This window comes from Oncorhynchus keta, chromosome 25 (assembly GCF_023373465.1).
Source record: "Oncorhynchus keta strain PuntledgeMale-10-30-2019 chromosome 25, Oket_V2, whole genome shotgun sequence".
NCBI lineage: Eukaryota > Metazoa > Chordata > Actinopteri > Salmoniformes > Salmonidae > Oncorhynchus > Oncorhynchus keta.
In genome coordinates this window covers 45,319,756-45,341,419 of record NC_068445.1, presented here as the reverse complement: position 1 = coordinate 45,341,419, position 21,664 = coordinate 45,319,756, and the positions used below count along the sequence as shown (strand labels likewise).

At 45.2% G+C, this 21,664-nt stretch overlaps 1 protein-coding gene and 1 long non-coding RNA gene across 5 annotated transcripts in view; one reads left to right on the top strand and one right to left on the bottom strand.

Annotated features, from left to right (window-relative positions):
• Window positions 1-11,818, top strand: part of ndufs4 (NADH:ubiquinone oxidoreductase subunit S4) — a 40,479-nt gene extending 28,661 nt beyond the window's left edge. Inside the window, exons 3-5 of the mRNA XM_052479731.1 lie at window positions 10,868-11,040; window positions 11,244-11,317; window positions 11,616-11,818. Coding sequence (XP_052335691.1) covers window positions 10,868-11,040; window positions 11,244-11,317; window positions 11,616-11,719 — 351 coding nt within the window. The 3' untranslated portion in view covers window positions 11,720-11,818. The remainder of the gene's footprint in view (window positions 1-10,867; window positions 11,041-11,243; window positions 11,318-11,615) is intronic.
• A 155-nt stretch (window positions 11,819-11,973) lies between these two features.
• Window positions 11,974-13,142, bottom strand: LOC127911847 (uncharacterized). Of its 4 annotated transcripts, none has more exons than XR_008079621.1 (4): window positions 12,927-13,142; window positions 12,710-12,880; window positions 12,480-12,663; window positions 11,974-12,295 (listed from the first exon to the last, which is right to left on the bottom strand). It is a non-coding gene; the product is annotated as an uncharacterized LOC127911847 (long non-coding RNA). The 4 variants fall into 4 exon arrangements; XR_008079619.1 differs by having other exon boundaries at window positions 12,480-12,571; XR_008079620.1 differs by lacking the exon at window positions 11,974-12,295 and adding an exon at window positions 12,335-12,479 and having other exon boundaries at window positions 12,526-12,663.
• Between the last annotated feature and the right edge of the window lie 8,522 nt (window positions 13,143-21,664).

Genomic DNA, 21,664 nt, shown 5'->3' with positions numbered 1-21,664 from the left:
CTCTTTCCTCCCCCATCTCTCTTTCCCCCCCATCTCTCTCTTCCTCCCCCATCTCTCTTTTATCCCCCCATCTCTCTCTTTTATCCCCCATCTCTCTCTTTTATCCCCCATCTCTCTCTTCCCCCCATCTCTCTCTTTCCCCCATCTCTCTCTTTCCCCCATCTCTCTCTTTCCCCCATCTCTCTTTCCTCCCCCATCTCTCTTTCCTCCCCCCATCTCTCTTTCCCCCCCATCTCTCTTTTATCCCCCATCTCTCTCCCCCCATTTTATCCCCCATCTCTCTCTTTTATCCCCCATCTCTCTCTTTCCCCCATCTCTCTTTAATCCCCCCATCTCTCTCTTAATCCCCCATCTCTCTTTAATCCCCCATCTCTCTTTAATCCCCCCCATCTCTCTTTAATCCCCCCCATCTCTCTTTAATCCCCCCATCTCTCTTTAATCCCCCCATCTCTCTCTTTCCCCCATCTCTCTCTTTCCCCCCCATCCCCCATCTCTCTCTTTTATCCCCATCTCTCTCCCCCCATCTCTCTTTTCCCCCATCTCTCTTTAATCCCCCATCTCTCTTTAATCTCTCTTTCCCCATCCCCCCATCTCTCTTTAATCCCCCCCATCTCTCTTTAATCCCCCCCCCATCTCTCTTTAATAATCCCCCCCCATCTCTCTTTAATCCCCCATCTATCTTTAATCCCCCCCCATCTCTCTTTAATCCCCCCCATCTCTCTTTCCCCCCATCTCATTACTTAAACATGTTCATGTTTATCAGTAAGGAACTGCAGTGACCCATTCCCCCAATCTCCACCAATAGCTAGGTTTCAGTAGCTAGGGTTCAGTAGCTAGGGTTCAGTAGCTAGGGTTCAGTAGCTAGGGGTTCAGTAGCTAGGGTTCAGTAGCTAGGGTTCAGTAGCTAGGGTTCAGTAGCTAGGGTTCAGTAGCTAGGGGTTCAGTAGCTAGGTTTCCATCCAATTGGCAACAGATTTTCATGCAAATATTCTAACATCTGCATATATAAACAATATGTGCATTTTCCCACCAGAGACGTGTTTCCATCAAATTGACTTGTTCATAAAAAGCTGCGTTTTATGTAAATCACATAAAAATACCTTTTGCGGTTAAATTCCCATGTACCAGATAAAACACTTAAAGTTAATTGGGTTTCCATTGCATTTTCAACTCTACCGATGGTTTTGTCACAGAAATGTTTGTTATACACAGAGTGTAGAAAACATTAAATGCACCTTTTCTTTCCATGACACTGACCAGGTGAATCCCCAGGTGAAATCTGGTCCTTGTTGATGTCACTTGTTAAATCCACTTCAATCAGTGTTGATGAAGGGGAGGAGACGTGTTGATGAAGGGGAGGAGACGTGTTGATGAAGGGGAGGAGACGTGTAGATGAAGGGGAGGAGACGTGTAGATGAAGGGGAGGAGGCGTGTAGATGAAGGGGAGGAGATCTCTGATGTAGATGGAGGGGGAGGGGTTCGTGTAGATGGAGGGGAGGAGACGTGTAGATGGAGGGGAGGAGCGTGTAGATGGAGGGTTAGATGGAGGGGAGGACAGTAGATGGAGGGGAGAGACGTGTTAGATGGAGGGGAGGTTCGTGTAGATGGAGGGGAGTAGCGTGTAGATGGAGGGGAGGGTTCGTGTAGATGGAGGGGAGGAGGGACGTGTAGATGGAGGGGAGAGCGTGTTGATGAAGGGGAGGAGGTTCGTGTAGATGGAGGGGAGGAGACAGATTTAGATGGAGGGGAGGAGACATCTGTGTAGATGGAGGGGAGGATACGTGTTGATGAAGGGGAGGACGTGTTTCCAGAGACGTGTTGATGAAGGGGAGGAGATCTCTTTGAACGTGTAGATGAAGGGGAGGAGACGTGTAGATGAATATTAAAGTGTTCTGTTGTTTGCGTTAAAGATGTAAGGGGAAAAGACTGTAGATTAATAATGGGTTTCCATTGCATTTTCAACTCTAGATGGAGGGGACAGAAATGTTTGTATTTTATACATGGAGGGGAGGAAACATTAGATGCACCCTGAAGTTTCTTTCCATGACACTGTAGATGGATGTGACTCCCCCAGGGATTTCTATGATCCTTGTTGATGGAGGGGAAGATCCACTGTAGATGGAGGGGAGGAAGTTGTAGATGAAGGGGAGGAGACGTGTAGATGGAGGGGAGGAGACGTGTAGATGGAGGGGAGGAGACGTGTAGATGAAGGGGAGGAGGCGATTTTTTTATTTGTAGATGGAGGGGAGGAGACGTGTAGATGAAGGGGAGGAGACGTGTAGATGAAGGGGAGGAGACGTGTAGATGAAGGGGAGGAGACGTGTAGATGGAGGGGAGGAGACGTGTAGATGGAGGGGAGGAGACGTGTAGATGGAGGGGAGGAGACGTGTAGATGGAGGGGAGGAGACGTGTAGATGGAGGGGAGGAGACGTGTAGATGGAGGGGAGGAGACGTGTAGATGGAGGGGAGGAGACGTGTAGATGGAGGGGAGGAGACGTGTAGATGGAGGGGAGGAGACGTGTAGATGGAGGGGAGGAGACGTGTAGATGGAGGGGAGGAGACGTGTAGATGGAGGGGAGGAGACGTGTAGATGGAGGGGAGGAGACGTGTAGATGGAGGGGAGGAGACGTGTAGATGGAGGGGAGGAGACGTGTAGATGGAGGACTTTTTAAGCCTTTGAAACCTGGATTGTGTGTGTGAGCCATTCAGAGGGTGAATAGGGCAAGACAGCAGATTTAAGTCTCTTTGAACAGGGTATGGTAGTAGGTGCCAGGCGCACCAGTTTGTGTCAAGAACTGCAACGCTGCTGGGTTTTTCACACTCAACAGTTTCCTGTGTGGATCAAGAATGGTCCACCACCCAAAGGACATCCAGCCAACTTGACACAACTGTGGGAAGCATTGGAGTCAACATGGGCCAGTATCCCTGTGGAACGCTTTCCACACCTTGTAGAGTCCATGTCCAGATGAATAGAGGTGGTTCTGAGGGTGAAACTCAATATTAGGAAGGTGTTCTGTTGTATTGGCACTTGCGCTCTAGCCAACCGTTTCCACTATAGTATAGCCTACTTAATGATGAGATTATCATAGACAGGACAGCAACATTGTTTTGTATTTGTCAAATGGCGTTGATCATGTCGACCGAATAAAAACGGTCAATATTTATTGGAAAGGAGAATCGAGCTCATTCACATTGCACTTTCACCACCCTGAAGTTCATAACTTATTTCATCTGTAGCCTCATAAACTGCATGGTTTCATGAGTCGTGGAGGGAGGACCGCAAAACATTTAATGTGACTCCAAAGTTTACTTCCATATAATGGTCATTATAATCAATATTTATTATCACTTTCCACCTTCCATTTTTCCTGTATAAATACATTTCTCTTTACAGAAACCAAAAGATCCCACCTTGTCGAGAGTATTTTTGTTTTGTCGACATTTGGAAAGTCGACTGAGAAGTTTTCTGTTTCCTGTTTCCATCAGGCCTCCTCATGACATTTTTAATGTTTTTTTTTTTAATACGTTCTTTACTCCCATAAAAAAGGTTGGCTGGAAACCTGGTTATGGGTCCACTTGACAGAATATGTTCGAAGGAACTCCAGGCAGGATCCTGACGACAGTTAGCAGCCAAGGAGCCAGCTCTTTAAATCGCCGTCTGGGAAAGGGGAGAAAAACACACACATGGGGAAATTAAGCCGCTTAATTAGTTGAATATTGTTATAAAATGTGCATGTCATGGACTCTGTAATATGTAAACAAAATAGGAATTTACATCTCTAGATTTTTTTATTTGTTTATTTTTTATTTTATTTTTATTTTTACATCCACATTCTTTTTCAGTTGTCACAAACTAGTCGGTCATAAAGTCAAGTGTTGGTCAACGTTTTTGAAAACTGTATTAGGTAACATTTTTGAAATGTTATAACCACAAAAATAAGTGATAATCAGTCATCCATTTACATTATTTACAATTTAGGCCTAACTTTTAATTATCTCAACCACACAGATCTTGTATATCCAAATAATTCTAGTCCTTATTAATAAGGCACAAAAAAAACAACTTGTGAAACCAGGAGGGACTACAGCTCGTTCGGTTTTTTTCTCAGTTTTTTTACAACCTACTTCCTGTTAACAACATTTTGCTACGTTTTGTGGTTTTTTTCACTAATGAATACAACCCTGTTAATGTTCATAGTGTTCTGACAGGCCATACTTCTGTACACATTCACAGTGTTCTTCAAATCCTGTAACAATGTTCATAGTGACTGACGTTTTGTGGTTTTTGTGGTCACTGTTAGGTTTCGGTACACCGGGAAAATGACATGCCATTTACAATATTCGTCATTCACAGTGTTCTTGGCCATCGTCTGTTGTGACATCATTCACAGTGTTCTTGGCCATCGTCTATTGTGACATCATTCACAGTGTTCTTGGCCATCGTCTATTGTGACATCATTCACAATGTTCTTGGCCATCGTCTATTGTGACATCATTCACAGTGTTATTGGCCATCGTCTATTGTGACATCATTCACAGTGTTCTTGGCCATCGTCTGTTGTGACATCATTCAGTGTTCTTGGCCATCGTCTATTGTGACATCATTCACAGTGTTCTTGGCCATCGTCTGTTGTGACATCATTCAGTGTTCTTGGCCATCGTCTATTGTGACATCATTCACAGTGTTCTTGGCCATCGTCTATTGTGACATCATTCACAGTGTTCTTGGCCATCGTCTGTTGTGACATCATTCACAATGTTATTGGCCATCGTCTATTGTGACATCATTCACAGTGTTATTGGCCATCGTCTATTGTGACAGGATTGTTATGTTGGGCCTCTCCAGTTTCCACTCTGCTACGTCTCTGACCATGTGGGAGATGGGAATTTACCAGTTAACAAGTGTAGTTGTGAATGATGCAAACCCTTGTCTTAATTCAAAACCTATCTGGGCTGCATGATGCCACTTATGGACTATTTGTGAAAAGTCGGGGGGGGGCTTGTGCCCTGTCTCTTGTGCCCTGTCCTTTGCCTCAAGCTGCACACCCCTCAGACTATTCTCAATGTTATCTAGTCTTTACTAATATGTACAGATTGTTTAGAACCAGCTGAAAGAGTTGGAGAGGGTTTATCTGATGTACCCTCGTTAGATTATCTTGCTCTGGCTAACATTAGTTGTTGATCTTGTTGATGTACATAACTGAGAGAGAGAGGGAGACTACCTTTTTCATGGTGGTTTGTTCAATAGGACTGTAAATGTTCCCAAATGTAAGCGGACTCCCCGTGGTGTTTTACATATTCACAGAAATCCATTCAGGTGAATGTGTTCTAATGATCTAAAGTCACACTGTTGCTACTCCCTTTCAATGTGACTGACAGGCCCTACTTCCTGTTAACACAGTCCAGTTCATAGTGACTGACAGGCCCTACTTCCTGTTAACACAGTCCAGTTCATAGTGACTGACAGGCCCTACTTCCTGTTAACACAGTCCAGTTCATAGTGACTGACAGGCCCTACTTCCTGTTAACACAGTCCAGTTCATAGTGACTGACAGGCCCTACTTCCTGTTAACACAGTCCAGTTCATAGTGACTGACAGGCCCTACTTCCTGTTAACACAGTCCAGTTCATAGTGACTGTCCACAGGCCCTACTTCCTGTAAACACAGTCCAGTTCATAGTGACTGACAGGCCCTACTTCCTGTTAACACAGTCCAGTTCATAGTGACTGACAGGCCCTACTTCCTGTAAACACACAGTCCAGTTCATAGTGACTGACAGGCCCTACTTCCTGTTAACACAGTCCAGTTCATAGTGACTGACAGGCCCTACTTCCTGTTAACACAGTCCAGTTCATAGTGACTGACAGTCCCTACTACCTGTTAACACAGTCCAGTTCATAGTGACTGACAGGCCCTACTTCCTGTTAACACAGTCCAGTTCATAGTGACTGACAGGCCCTACTTCCTGTTAAACACACAGTCCAGTTCATAGTGACTGACAGGCCCTACTTCCTGTTAACACAGTCCAGTTCATAGTGACTGACAGGCCCTACTTCCTGTTAACACAGTCCAGTTCATAGTGACTGACAGGCCCTACTTCCTGTTAACACAGTCCAGTTCATAGTGACTGACAGGCCCTACTTCCTGTTAACACAGTCCAGTTCATAGTGACTGACAGGCCCTACTTCCTGTTAACACAGTCCAGTTCATAGTGACTGACAGGCCCTACTTCCTGTTAACACAGTCCAGTTCATAGTGACTGACAGGCCCTACTTCCTGTAAACACAGTCCAGTTCATAGTGACTGACAGGCCCTACTTCCTGTTAACACAGTCCAGTTCATAGTGACTGACAGGCCCTACTTCCTGTTAACACAGTCCAGTTCATAGTGACTGACAGGCCCTACTTCCTGTTAACACAGTCCAGTTCATAGTGACTGACAGGCCCTACTTCCTGTTAACACAGTCCAGTTCATAGTGACTGACAGGCCCTACTTCCTGTAAACACACAGTCCAGTTCATAGTGACTGACAGGCCCTACTTCCTGTAAACACACAGTCCAGTTCATAGTGACTGACAGGCCCTACTTCCTGTTAACACAGTCCAGTTCATAGTGACTGACAGGCCCTACTTCCTCCAGTTAACACAGTACCAGTTCCAGTTCATAGTGACTGACAGGCCCTACTTCCTGTTAACACAGTCCAGTTCATAGTGACTGACAGGCCCTACTTCCTGTTAAAACACAGTCCAGTTCATAGTGACTGACAGGCCCTACTTCCTGTTAACACAGTCCAGTTCATAGTGACTGACAGGCCCTACTTCCTGTTAACACAGTCCAGTTCATAGTGACTGACAGGCCCTACTTCCTGTTAACACAGTCCAGTTCATAGTGACTGACAGGCCCTACTTCCTGTTAACACAGTCCAGTCCAGTTCATAGTGACTGACAGGCCCTACTTCCTGTTAACACAGTCCAGTTCATAGTGACTGACAGGCCCTACTTCCTGTTAACACAGTCCAGTTCATAGTGACTGACAGGCCCTACTTCCTGTTAACACAGTCCAGTTCATAGTGACTGACAGGCCCTACTTCCTGTTAACTTCCTGTTAACACAGTCCAGTTCATAGTGACTGACAGGCCCTACTTCCTGTTAACACAGTCCAGTTCATAGTGACTGACAGGCCCTACTTCCTGTAAACACACAGTCCAGTTCATAGTGACTGACAGGCCCTACTTCCTGTTAACACAGTCCAGTTCATAGTGACTGACAGGCCCTACTTCCTGTTAACACAGTCCAGTTCATAGTGACTGACAGGCCCTACTTCCTGTTAACACAGTCCAGTTCATAGTGACTGACAGGCCCTACTTCCTGTTAACACAGTCCAGTTCATAGTGACTGACAGGCCCTACTTCCTGTTAACACAGTCCAGTTCATAGTGACTGACAGGCCCTACTTCCTGTTAACACAGTCCAGTTCATAGTGACTGACAGGCCCTACTTCCTGTTAACACACAGTCCAGTTCATAGTGACTGACAGGCCCTACTTCCTGTTAACACACAGTCCAGTTCATAGTGACTGACAGGCCCTACTTCCTGTTAACACAGTCCAGTTCATAGTGACTGACAGGCCCTACTTCCTGTTAACACAGTCCAGTTCATAGTGACTGACAGGCCCTACTTCCTGTTAACACAGTCCAGTTCATAGTGACTGACAGGCCCTACTTCCTGTTAACACACAGTCCAGTTCATAGTGACTGACAGGCCCTACTTCCTGTTAACACACAGTCCAGTTCATAGTGACTGACAGGCCCTACTTCCTGTTAACACACAGTCCAGTTCATAGTGACTGACAGGCCCTACTTCCTGTTAACACACAGTCCAGTTCATAGTGACTGACAGGCCCTACTTCCTGTTAACACACAGTCCAGTTCATAGTGACTGACAGGCCCTACTTCCTGTAAACACACAGTCCAGTTCATAGTGACTGACAGGCCCTACTTCCTGTTAACACACAGTCCAGTTCATAGTGACTGACAGGCCCTACTTCCTGTAAACACACAGTCCAGTTCATAGTGAATGTCAGGCCCTACTTCCTGTAAACACACAGTCCAGTTCATAGTGACTGACAGGCCCTACTTCCTGTTAACACAGTCCAGTTCATAGTGACTGACAGGCCCTACTTCCTGTAAACACAGTCCAGTTCAGAGTGACTGACAGGCCCTACTTCCTGTTAACACAGTCCAGTTCATAGTGACTGACAGGCCCTACTTCCTGTAAACACACAGTCCAGTTCATAGTGACTGACAGGCCCTACTTCCTGTAAACACACAGTCCAGTTCATAGTGACTGACAGGCCCTACTTCCTGTAAACACACAGTCCAGTTCATAGTGACTGACAGGCCCTACTTCCTGTAAACACAGTCCAGTTCATAGTGAATGATGACAGGCCCTACTTCCTGTAAACACACAGTCCAGTTCATAGTCCAGTAAACACAGAATGATGACAGGCCCTACTTCCTGTAAACACACAGTCCAGTTCATAGTGAATAAACACACAGTCCAGAGTGACTGACAGGCCCTACTTCCTGTAAACACAGTCCAGTTCATAGTGAATGATGACAGGCCCTACTGCCTGTAAACACACAGTCCAGTTCATAGTGAATGATGACAGGCCCTACTGCCTGTAAACACACAGTCCAGTTCATAGTGAATGATGGCAGGCCCTACTTCCTGTAAACACAGTCCAGTTCATAGTGAATGATGACAGGCCCTACTGCCTGTAAACACACAGTCCAGTTCATAGTGAATGATGACAGGCCCTACTGCCTGTAAACACACAGTCCAGTTCATAGTGAATGATGGCAGGCCCTACTTCCTGTAAACACACAGTCCAGTTCATAGTGAATGATGACAGGCCCTACTGCCTGTAAACACACAGTCCAGTTCATAGTGAATGATGACAGGCCCTACTGCCTGTAAACACACAGTCCAGTTCATAGTGAATGATGACAGGCCCTACTGCCTGTAAACACAGTCCAGTTCATAGTGAATGATGACAGGCCCTACTGCCTGTAAACACACAGTCCAGTTCATAGTGAATGATGGCAGGCCCTACTGCCTGTAAACACAGTCCAGTTCATAGTGAATGATGACAGGCCCTACTGCCTGTAAACACACATTCCAGTTCATAGTGAATGATGACAGGCCCTACTGTCTGTAAACACACAGTCCAGTTCAAAGTGAATGATTACAGGCCCTACTGCCTGTAAACACACAGTCCAGTTCATAGTGACTGACAGGCCCTACTGCCTGTAAACACACAGTCCAGTTCATAGTGAATGATGACAGGCCCTACTGCCTGTAAACACACAGTCCAGTTCAAAGTGAATGATTACAGGCCCTACTGCCTGTAAACACACAGTCCAGTTCATAGTGAATGATGACAGGCCCTACTGCCTGTAAACACACAGTCCAGTTCATAGTGAATGATGACAGGCCCTACTTCCTGTAAACACACAGTCTAGTTCATAGTGAATGATGACAGGCCCTACTGCCTGTAAACACACAGTCCAGTTCAAAGTGAATGATGACAGGCCCTACTGCCTGTAAACACACAGTCCAGTTCAAAGTGAATGATTACAGGCCCTACTGCCTGTAAACACACAGTCCAGTTCATAGTGAATGATGACAGGCCCTACTGCCTGTAAACACACAGTCCAGTTCATAGTGAATGATGACAGGCCCTACTGCCTGTAAACACACAGTCCAGTTCATAGTGAATGATGACAGGCCCTACTGCCTGTAAACACACAGTCCAGTTCATAGTGTATGATGGAAGGGTATAGCCTATTAAATAGATCACCATAAAAACTATTTGTACAGATTGTCTAGGGGCCCGTGTAGGGAAATTACTTATTTGCATATAGGCCTAATATGGTGCTTATTGGCTGTACTGGTCTGCAGTGTCTTCATTGTCCAAACACATGGCCCCTTTTCCACTCTGTTGCTATAAACGTTTCACATCCTTTACTCAACGTTATTCCCCAAAATTCTCTGAATTTCATGAAAATGTAAAAAAAATGACCAGCATCTGTAAGTGCTCCCTTGTCTAAACTACCTGTTTTTGTTTTGTTACTGAAATGGACGCAGTAGGGAAGTTTGTTACGTTGCTTAAGGGCTTTTTCATGAGTTGCTGAAACCCACCTAGAATGGACGAAATATCTGCGGCTATAAACCAATCAAATCAAATCAAATGTATTTATAAAGCCCTTCGTACATCAGCTGATGTCTCAAAGTGCTGTACAGAAACCCAGCCTAAAACCCCAAACAGCAAGCAATGCAGGTGTAAAACCAATGACTGTTAAAAATTGTAAACGTAGCCTACCTATCGATCTCTTGTAATTTCTTTGTTTTCCGGTCAGAATCAGCTGCCAAAGGGCTGCTTGAATGCAGACCAGAGATGATGTTGTGTTGTTAATTTGCGTTTCCGTCCGGTATACTGTGTCGATGCCGGTGTAAATGTTGAGCGTGGCGACGACATGTTTTATCCACAACTCTCTGTCCGTTGCCGTTGGGAAGACAAAATGTCCCCCAATCCCGGTTTATCCAACCCCCCCCCACTACTCTCCATCGTATAGAACTAGCTCTCAGCTGCACCTGACAAAAAAGGACATTTTGAAATGCAACAATTTTTAAGATTTGAATTTTGCTTACAACGTCCGCAGGAATAGTATGAAATGATTTATCAGCTCAGATTTACTTGAGGCATTTTTTTTAAAATGCATTTTTGATGTATTCATTTGGTTTCCATGAATATGATTTACCGTTACACCCCCTACTAATGCGTGTGTTTGTGGTTCTCACCCTCAGGACATCTCCACTCTGACCGGGATTCCCGACGAACACATAAAGACCCGCAAGGTGCACATCTTTGTGCCGGCCCGCACAGCCATGCAGTCAGGAGCCCACGGAACCAAGAAGTGGAAGATTGACTTCGACACCCGGGAACGCTGGGAAAATCCTCTGATGGGATGGGCCTCCACGTAAGATATATTAAATACCTGTTTCCAGTCAGAACCCTAACCCCAAAAAACGTCACTGGGTGGTGATATGTGATTTTAACATTTAAAAAAAAATTATAATAATATTTTTTTTATTTTGTGAGAAAATCTGCCTGAAATGTTGATACGTTCAAGCTAGTTTTGAATGGTTATGTTATCACATGGCTTTCTATTTGTTCTCTCAGGGGTGACCCCATGTCCAACGTGAACCTTACGTTCACCTCCAAGGATGACGCTGTCGCATTCGCGGAGAAAAACGGTAAACAATCACACACTGTTAGATCCCGAAGATCCCTCTTTTACCGACCTCCGCTCGTCGTTGGTTGAGGGTGACGCTGATACACTTAACTCAAGGACACGTGTTTTGTTTATCATAGCAGGATAGAGATTAGTGCGGTTCTGTCTATACACAGCTTTCTGACGACACGTGTTTATGTCTCACACTTTATAAAAAATAAAAAAAAATAGTGAATGGGAATTGATCCAAGACGAATACACAAGCTGTTCTTGGCCCCCGTGGCTTCATTTCCTCTCATCTGAGCTGTTTATGTTCTCAGGTTGGAGCTACGACATCACAGAGAAGATGGAGAAGAAGCCCAGAGCGAAGTCGTACGGAGCCAACTTCTCCTGGGACAAAAGGACTAGGAGGTCTGCTAAGTAAACTGGACTGTCCTGACCCTGGTCTGAAGACACACACCTGTTGTTTGCTTGTACCATAATACTCTACTCGAATAATTAAATAATAAATAATACATGGATATTTGTGTTCCAAGGGATTTTCTGTCCTGTTTTAGTATTGCCAAGTATTACGTTTGTTTGTGTACTTTTATGTTTGTTGCTTCGTCCCTTTTTTTATGCTGTAGTTTAAGACGAAAAAAAAAGCTAAAATCCTGAAATTGCTTGTAGCCCGAGGAGAGCTATTTGTTAGGAATTAATGAGCTCCAAGTTTAACTTCTTGTTTTTGACTAATTACAGTTGGACTAAATTCTATTGTAGTGTGATTGTGTGGTAGCCGTCACCATTTCAACAACAACAGCCAAATGAATGAATGTTTACACACAAGTTCCATCTTGGATTTTAAACCATCGGCATCACACTCCATTTCAAATAAGACATTGTCTCCCAGGTTCAGGGAAATACCCATTATCTGTTGGGCCGTCCCTGTAACAGACCACTAATACACTATTTAAATCAAGTTGGATTCCTTTAGTTGATGTCTTCCAACTCGTCCCATTACCTCAGTAGGGTTTCTCTGGACAACCAGGGAAAACTCATCCCATTACCTCAGTAGGGTTTCTCTGGACAACCAGGGAAAACTCATCCCATTACCTCAGTAGGGTTTCTCTGGACAACCAGGGAAAACTCATCCCATTACCTCAGTAGGGTTTCTCTGGACAACCAGGGAAAACTCATCCCATTACCTCAGTAGGGTTTCTCTGGACAACCAGGGAAAACTCATCCCAACACCTCAGTAGGGTTTCTCTGGACAACCAGGGAAAACTCATCCCATTACCTCAGTAGGGTTTCTCTGGACAACCAGGGAAAACTCATTCCATTACCTCAGTAGGGTTTCTCTGGACAACCAGGGAAAACTCATCCCATAACCTCAGTAGGGTTTCTCTAGACAACCAGGGAAAACTCATTCCATTACCTCAGTAGGGTTTCTCTGGACAACCAGGGAAAACTCATCCCATTACCTCAGTAGGGTTTCTCTAGACAACCAGGGAAAACTCATCCCAACACCTCAGTAGGGTTTCTCTGGACAACCAGGGAAAACTCATCCCATAACCTCAGTAGGGTTTCTCTGGACAACCAGGGAAAACTCATCCCATTACCTCAGTGGGGTTTCTCTGGACAACCAGGGAAACCTCGTCCTCATCATATAAAGAAAGGAGGTCTTGTTAATTTACCATCAAGTTAAACGGGAAAGCATAGATTGTACCCGAATCGTCTCCCTGTTCCCTATATAGTGCACTACATCTGGAATAGGGTTCCGTCTGGAGTACAGGTGATGGAGATAGGAAGAATTGTTAATTAGCCATTAAGTTAAACTATGGAAAGTATAGATTAGAGGGACATGGAGAGGTCACATTATGAAGCCCTATATAGGACGAACAATGAGATACCTTTGTGTGTGTGTGTGTGTGTGTGTGTATACATATGTGGACACCCCTTCACATTCAGCCACACCCGTTGCCGACGGGTGTATAGAATTGAGCACACCGCCATGCAATCTCCATAGACAAACATTGGCAGTATAATGGCCTGACTGAAGATCAAATCAAATGTATTTATAAAACCCTTCTTACATCAGCAGATATTTCAAAGTGCTGTACAGAAACCCAGCCTAAAACCCCCAAACAGCAAGCAATGCAGGTGTTGATGCACGTTGGCTAGGGAAAAGCATTGGAAACACGTTCTCTGGAGGGATGAATCACGCTTCACCATCTGGCAGTCCGACGAATAAATCTGGGTTTAGCGGATGCCAGGAGAACGCTACTTGTCCCAATGCATAGTGTCAACTGTAAAGTTTGGTGGAGAAGGAATAATGGTCTGGGGCTGTTTTTCATGGTTCGGACCCCTTAGTTCCAGTGAAAGGAAATCTTAACGCTACAGCATACAATGACATTCTAGATGATTCTGTGCTTCCAACTTTGTGCCATCAGTTTGGGGAAGGCCCTTTCCTGTTTCAGCATGACAATGCCCCCGTGCACAAAGCCGAGGTCCATACAGAAATGGTTTGTCGATCCGTGTGGACGAACTTGACTGGCCTGCACAGAGCCCTGATCTCAACCTCATCGATCACCTTTGCGATGAATTGGAAAACTGACTGTGAGCCTAATTGCCCAACATCAGTGCCCGACCTCACTAATGCTCTTGTGGCTAGGTATTTATAGTGTGGTTTCCATAAGTTTTGCATCAATTCTGAGACCTCTCCAATACCCACTTTTAAACGCTGAATGCTTTTGTAGGACCCACCACCAGTTGCTGTAACCGTGCCGGGAAAAGGCCAAACAGGAAACACACACACATTGCAGTAGGCCGTACCGTTGGCACGATAGTGTGAGAAGGGTACAATGACAACAACCAGGGTTTCTTTACAGTTGCTCTTTTGTGTTTCGGTAAACAATAGTGTTGCTGTCCAGTGGGCCTCTAAGCTGCGTGACTGTGCCTTCCGTCTTCTTCGCACAACAAACCACTTAATTGGTATAACCCAGCACTAATTAACGCATTTGAAAATCCTTCAGTGTCTCGCTCTTTATTTAAACCCAATGCTCCCGAAAACATCAAACGACCCACTCCGATATGAGCGTAATGTTCTGAACAGGCAGCGTTTGTTGCTTTCGATGTGGCTCACTTTTTGGAGATTTAAGGGTGGCGAGGGGAGGAACTGGTGCAGAGTTGACACAAATGTTGTACTGTCAATACTAAACTGGAACAATAAAGATTGAACGCTTTTCATCAATGACTTCAGTGGAATTAGTTTTTGGAATTACAATCGTCACGATGAAGGGAAAGTTGGATCGAGTGTAATCGGCCAAACAACAGTACTTTGATTCAGTTACATTTACATTTAAGTCATTTAGCAGCAGTTACAGAGACCTATTTCATGTGACTGTCTGGTGATTCCAACGTATTTTCACTACATTTAACATTTAAGTCATTTAGCAGACGCTCTTATCCAGAGCGACTTACAAATTGGATCACTAGACCTCAATTCCCATATTTTAGCATTGTCTGCATTCCAAATTGCACCCTTGTCAAAAGTAGTGCACTATGTAGGGAATAGGGCTCTAATCAAAAGTAGTGCACTATGTAGGGAATAGGCCTCTGGCCTAAAGTAGTGCACGATGTAGGAAATAGGGCTCTGGCCTAAAGTAGTGCACTATGTAGGGAATAGGGCTCTAGTCAAAAGTAGTGCGCGAATGCACCAATTTGTAAGTCGCTCTGGATAAGAGCGTCTGCTAAATGACTTAAATGTAAATGTCTATATAGGGAATAGGGCTCTGGTCTAAAGTAGTGCACTATATAGGGAATAGGGCTCTGGTCTAAAGTATTGCGCTATATAGGGAATAGGTCTCTAAAAAGTAGTTCACTAGGGTGCCATTTGGGACAGCTCCATTGTGATATATACCTTCAGATCCACATACACTGTACTCTATACCAAACAGTCCACCAATCACCAACACCTTGTAGAAATGAGCTGACAGTAGAGCAGAGCGATGCTTGATGTCTTGAAGTTAATATATTTCCATGAGGTTGAATACACAGCGCATTCGGTTCAATGTGGAGCTATATACAGGGAGTACCAGATCAATGTGGAGCTATATACAGGGAGTACCAGATCAATGTGGAGCTATATACAAGAAGTACCAGTACCAATGTGGAGCTATATACAGGGAGTACCAGTACCAAGTCAATGTGGAGCTATATACAGGAAGTACCAGATCAATGTGGAGCTATATACAGGGAGTACCAAGTCAATGTGGAGCTATATACAGGAAGTACCAGTACCAGACCAATGTGGAGCTATATACAGGAAGTACCAGTACCAATGTGGAGCTATATACAGGGAGTACCAGTACCAGATCAATGTGGAGCTATATACAGGAAGTACCAGTACCAATGTGGAGCTATATACAGGAAGTACCAGTACCAATGTGGAGCTATATACAGGGAGAACCAGTACCAGATCAATGTGGAGCTATATACAGGGAGAACCAGTATCAAATCAATGTGGAGGTATATACAGGAAGTACCAGATCAATGTGCAGCTATATACAGGGAGAACCAGTACCAGATCAATGTGGAGCTATATACAGGGAGAACCAGTATCAAATCAATGTGGAGGTATATACAGGAAGTACCAGATCAATGTGCAGCTATATACAGGGAGTACCAGTACCAGATCAATGTGGAGCTATATACAGGAAGTACCAGATCAATGTGGAGCTATATACAGGGAGAACCAGTACCAGATCAATGTGGAGGTATATACAGGAAGTACCAGTACCAGATCAATGTGGAGCTATATACAGGGAGAACCAGTACCAGATCAATGTGCAGCTATATACAGGAAGTACCAGTACCAGATCAATGTGCAGCTATATACAGGGAGAACCAGTACCAGATCAATGTGCAGCTATATACAGGAAGTACCAGTACCAGATCAATGTGGAGCTATATACAGGGAGAACCAGTATCAAATCAATGTGGAGGTATATACAGGAAGTACCAGATCAATGTGCAGCTATATACAGGGAGAACCAGTACCAGATCAATGTGGAGCTATATACAGGAAGTACCAGTACCAGATCAATGTGGAGCTATATACAGGGAGAACCAGTATCAAGTCAATGTGGAGGTATATACAGGAAGTACCAGTACCAGATCAATGTGGAGCTATATACAGGGAGAACCAGTATCAAGTCAATGTGGAGGTATATACAGGAAGTACCAGATCAATGTGCAGCTATATACAGGGAGAACCAGTACCAGATCAATGTGGAGGTATGAGGTATTTAAGGTAGACACAGCGCATTCGGAATTTATTCAGACGCCTTGACATGTTCCACATTTTGTTATGTTACAGCCTTATTCTAAAATTGATTTAAATGTCTATTTTTTTTCTCCCCCCTCATCAATCTACACACAATATACGCCATAATGAGAAAGTAAAAACAGGTTTTTAGACATTTATGCAAATGCATAACATTTTTTAAACTGAAATATCACATTTATGTAGTATTCAGACCCTTTACTCAGTACTTTGTTAAAGCACCTTTGGCAGCAATTACAGCCTTGAATCTTCTTGGGTATGACGCTACAAGCTTGGCACACCTGTATTTGGAGAGTTTCTCCCATTTCTTCTCAGCAGATCCTCTCAAGCTCTGTCAGGTTGGATGGGGAGCGTCGCTGCACAGCTATTTTCAGGTCTCTCCAGAGATGTTTGATCAGGTTCATATCCGGGCTCTGGCTGGGCCACTCAAGGACATTCAGAGACTTGTCCTGAATCCACTCCTGCTTTGTCTTGGCTGTGTACTTAGGGTCGGTGTCCTGTTTGAAGGTGAACCTTCGCCCCCAGTCAGGTCCTGAGCGTCCTCATCAAGGATCTCTCTGTGCTTCGCTCTGTTCATCTTTCCCTCGATCCTGACTAGTCTCCCACTCCCTGCCGCTGAAAAAATATCCCTACAGCATGATGCTGCCACCACCATGCTTCACCGTAGGGATGGTTGCCAGGTTTCCTCTAAACGTGATGCTTGGCATTCAGGCCAAAGAGTTTGATCTTGGTTTCATCAGACCAGAGAATCTTGTTTCTCATGGTCTGATGGTCCTTAGGTGTCTTTTGGCAAACTCCAAGCAGGCTGTTGTGCTTTTTACTGTGCAGTGACTTCCGTCTGGCCACTCTACTGTAAAGGCCTGATTGGTGGAGTGCTGCAGAGATGGTTGGAGTTTGTTCTACAGGATGCAAATTTCTGTTTGAAAAAGCTACCCTTTGCTTTCCTAACTGACTGTATATTGGTTCTTAACTTCCCTGAAAAGTTGCATATCGCGAGGGCTATTCGATGCTATTGCAGTCCGCCACAGGATGTTTTTGTGCTGGTCGAGGGCAGTCAGGTCTGGAGTGAACCAAGGGCTGTATCTTTTCCTGGTTCTACATTTTTTGAACGGAGCATGCTTATCTAGAATGGTGAGGAAGTTACTTTTAAAGAATGACCAGGCATCCTCTACTGACGGGATGAAGTAAATATCCTTCCAGCATACCCGGGCCAGGTCGATTAGAAAATGCTCACTAAAGTGTTTTTGGGAACGTTTGACCGCAGACCCATTACGGACGCAGACAATGAGGCAGTGATCGCTGAGATCCCGTGTTTACTGATTTGGGGTTGTACCTGGTAGGTTAATTGATAATTTGTGTGAGATTGACGGCATCAAGCTTAGATTGAAGGATGGCTGGGGTGCTAAGAATGTCCCAGTTTAGGTCATCTAACAGCACGAGCTCTGAAGATAGATCGGGGCAGTCAGTTCACATATGGTGTCCAGGGCACAGCTGGGGGCAGAAGGTGGTCTATAGCAAGCGGTAAATGATCGAAGCTTGATGATTTCACTGCATAGTGCTAGGGCAAAAACCAAAACGTGTCCCGAGGATCGAGTTTTGGGGAAACCCTGGTTTAAACTGTAAAAACTATTTCAGTTAAATCATTAAGATTTTTTTTTAAATTTGTCACATCCCTAAACCAAACCAACAGAGCCACGGAACAGAAACATAAAACTATCACGTTGTTTCTTTAAAGCTCTGGTCTCGGCACACAAGGGGCGTCGCCGTGACAATGAATTGTCCCCCTAAGAGTTCATTGATAGGTGGGACGGATTGTGAAAGGAGAAAAACGGAGAGGGAGAGAAAGTAAACTTTGCTTCTCTCTGCCTGGTTGTCCCATTTGAAGGAGATGTGAGTTGGCAGGGACGGAGAGGCTTGAAGATTAATGGGGAGTGGGTGGGTGGGTGGGGGGCTCTGACAGGTCTTCCACTGGCCCTGCCTCTCCTGGGTGGCCCGATTTGGTTTTGGATGTCACTTTTGCTACTTAATCTTGTGTATGTGAAACAGCCACACTGGGAGAGGCCGGCCGGGCTGGTTGTCTGTCTGTCCACCACTGTATAGACCATCAACCAGAGAGACAGAGGAGGAGAGAGACAGAGGAGGAGAGAGATGGAGGAGGAGGAGGAGATAAACAGAGGAGGAGGAGCAGAGGGAGAGGAGAAGAGAGATCAGAGAGGTCATGAACTTTTCCTGAACTTTTCTGCAAAATGATAGATTTAGAGTTAGATAAACTAAGACTTTTTCACAAAGAACTATAAAGGATACTAACCACTACAACAGGCAAGGAATGTAGGATGTTGCAGCAAGACATTGAAATATTTCTTTATTGATTATTATTATTATTGGTATCAGGGAAAGCTGTGTGCTTAGTGTGAAAAGAGAGCATCGCTGTCTTGAAAGACTACAACTTGTCCCGACGCTTCCAGACGAAGCATGCAGAGAAATACAGGAATATGTCTTCTGGGCAGAGGACAAGTGCATTGAAAGAGTTGCTTTCTCAGTTGCAAAAGCAAGCAAGGACTTTTCACCAAACTGCATTCAGCAAACAACGGAATTGCGAGAGCTAGCTATGAACTGTCCCACAAAATTGCTAAACATAGCAAGCCATTCGCTGAGGGCGAATTCGTTATAGAATGTTTATTTGACTCAGAGACACTTTGCCCTGACAAAAAAAAAGAGTTTGAAAATGTTTCCCTGTCAAGACGAACAGTGACACAGTGTGTTGAGGACATTGTAAAATAAGTAGCATATCTGGACATTATTTGCAGTAGATAAATCTGTCAACACAATCATACACATGATGTATAATCCTGTAATATGATTCTGGCCTGCGATGGCAAAAAAACATATTCTAATGTGGGCCTCCATGGAAAATATTTGCCCAGGGCCCGCTCTACAACATAACCTTCACTCCAAATCAAAACTTCAAAGCTACAACCTGGGTTTTGGACAAAATTATCCAGAAAGATTCTTGCCACCAAAATACCATCCAACCTGAAACGTGAGTGAGTAATGTTCAATCTGAAACTATGTTTAAAGCCAACATGTAAAAGTCAAGATATTTTACTTTATGAAGACTAAATTGTCAATGAGGGCGACAGAGCTACAAAGCTTGCTAGGACAGGACAGGCTTCCCAGCTCAAGTGTGTGAAGTGAGAGGTGTGAAAGCCCTTGAACCCAATAATGGGAACTCTACCACCTAAATGCAGAATGTCTCTGAGACACTCCGCCCCATGGCTTCCTTACGAGGACCCTCAACAGTCCAGCACAACACCCCCTCAACTAGAACTAGACAACAGTCCAGCACAACAACACCCCCTCAACTAGAACTAGACAACAGTCCAGCACAACAACACCCCCTCAACTAGAACTAGACAACAGTCCAGCACAACACCCCCTCAACTAGAACTAGACAACAGTCCAGCACAACAACACCCCCTCAACTAGAACTAGACAACAGTCTAGCACAACACCCCCTCAACTAGAACTAGATAACAGTCCAGCACAACAACACCCCCTCAACTAGAACTAGACAACAGTCCAGCACAACAACACCCCCTCAACTAGAACTAGACAACAGTCTAGCACAACACCCCCTCAACTAGAACTAGATAACAGTCCAGCACAACAACACCCCCTCAACTAGAACTAGACAACAGTCCAGCACAACAACACCCCCTCAACTAGAACTAGACAACAGTCTAGCACAACACCCCCTCAACTAGAACTAGACAACAGTCCAGCACAACACCCCCTCAACTAGAACTAGACAACAGTCCAGTACAACACCCCCTCAACTAGAACTAGACAACAGTCCAGCACAACAACACCCCCTCAACTAGAACTAGACAACAGTCCAGCACAACACCCCCTCAACTAGAACTAGACAACAGTCCAGCACAACACCCCCTCAACTAGAACTAGACAACAGTCCAGCACAACACACTCTCAACTAGATTGAGAGAACTGCAGGGGGAGAGAGACGTGTCTGGACTTTGGTGAGACAACACCAATGGGACAAAGAGGAAGAATGAAAGGAGGAGGCCCCAGTGGCAGGAGAAGATGAGAGCACTAGATGGAGGAAGGAGGAGGCCCAGTGGCAGGAGAAGATGAGAGCACTAGATGGAGGAAGGAGGAGGCCCAGTGGCAGGAGAAGATGAGAGCACTAGATGGAGGAAGGAGGAGGCCCAGTGGCAGGAGAAGATGAGAGCACTAGATGGAGGAAGGAGGAGGCCCAGTGGCAGGAGAAGATGAGAGCACTAGATGGAGGAAAAGAGAAGGCTGAAAGAGAAAATTAGAGCACTAAAGGAAGATGAGAGAAAAGCTGATGGAGGAGTTGAGAGAGGTGAGATGCGACACAGAAAAACCCATGAAAGAGCTGGCCACTCCCCCAGGAAAGAGCTGGCCACTCCCCCATGAAAGAGCTGGCCACTCCCCCATGAAAGAGCTGGCCACTCCCCCAGGAAAGAGCTGGCCACTCCCCCAGGAAAGAGCTGGCCACTCCCCCATGAAAGAGCTGGCCACTCCCCCATGAAAGAGCTGGCCACTCCCCCATGAAAGAGCTGGCCACTCCCCCAGGAAAGAGCTGGCCACTCCCCCAGGAAAGAGCTGGCCACTCCCCCAGGAAAGAGCTGGCCTCTCCCCCAGGAAAGAGCTGGCCACTCCCCCAGGAAAGAGCTGGCCACTCCCCCAGGAAAGAGCTGGCCACTCCCCCAGGAAAGAGCTGGCCACTCCCCCAGGAAAGCCAGCAGAACAGCCCATTCTAGACCCTAACCACAGGTTAAACTCTGGTGCCCAAATACCCAGCACGCCCTAGATCTGCTATCTGAGGAACAACTAGGGTCACCCAACCACTTTAATATTTCACACGGGCACAAATGACCTGAGTGCACAGCAGGAAAGGGTGTCCACAGCACTCAAGGGATTGATTGAAAAGCTTCTTCCACTTTCCCCAACGCATGAGTGGTTACCTCCCCCTTGCTACCACAATTTTTTTTTATTCCACCC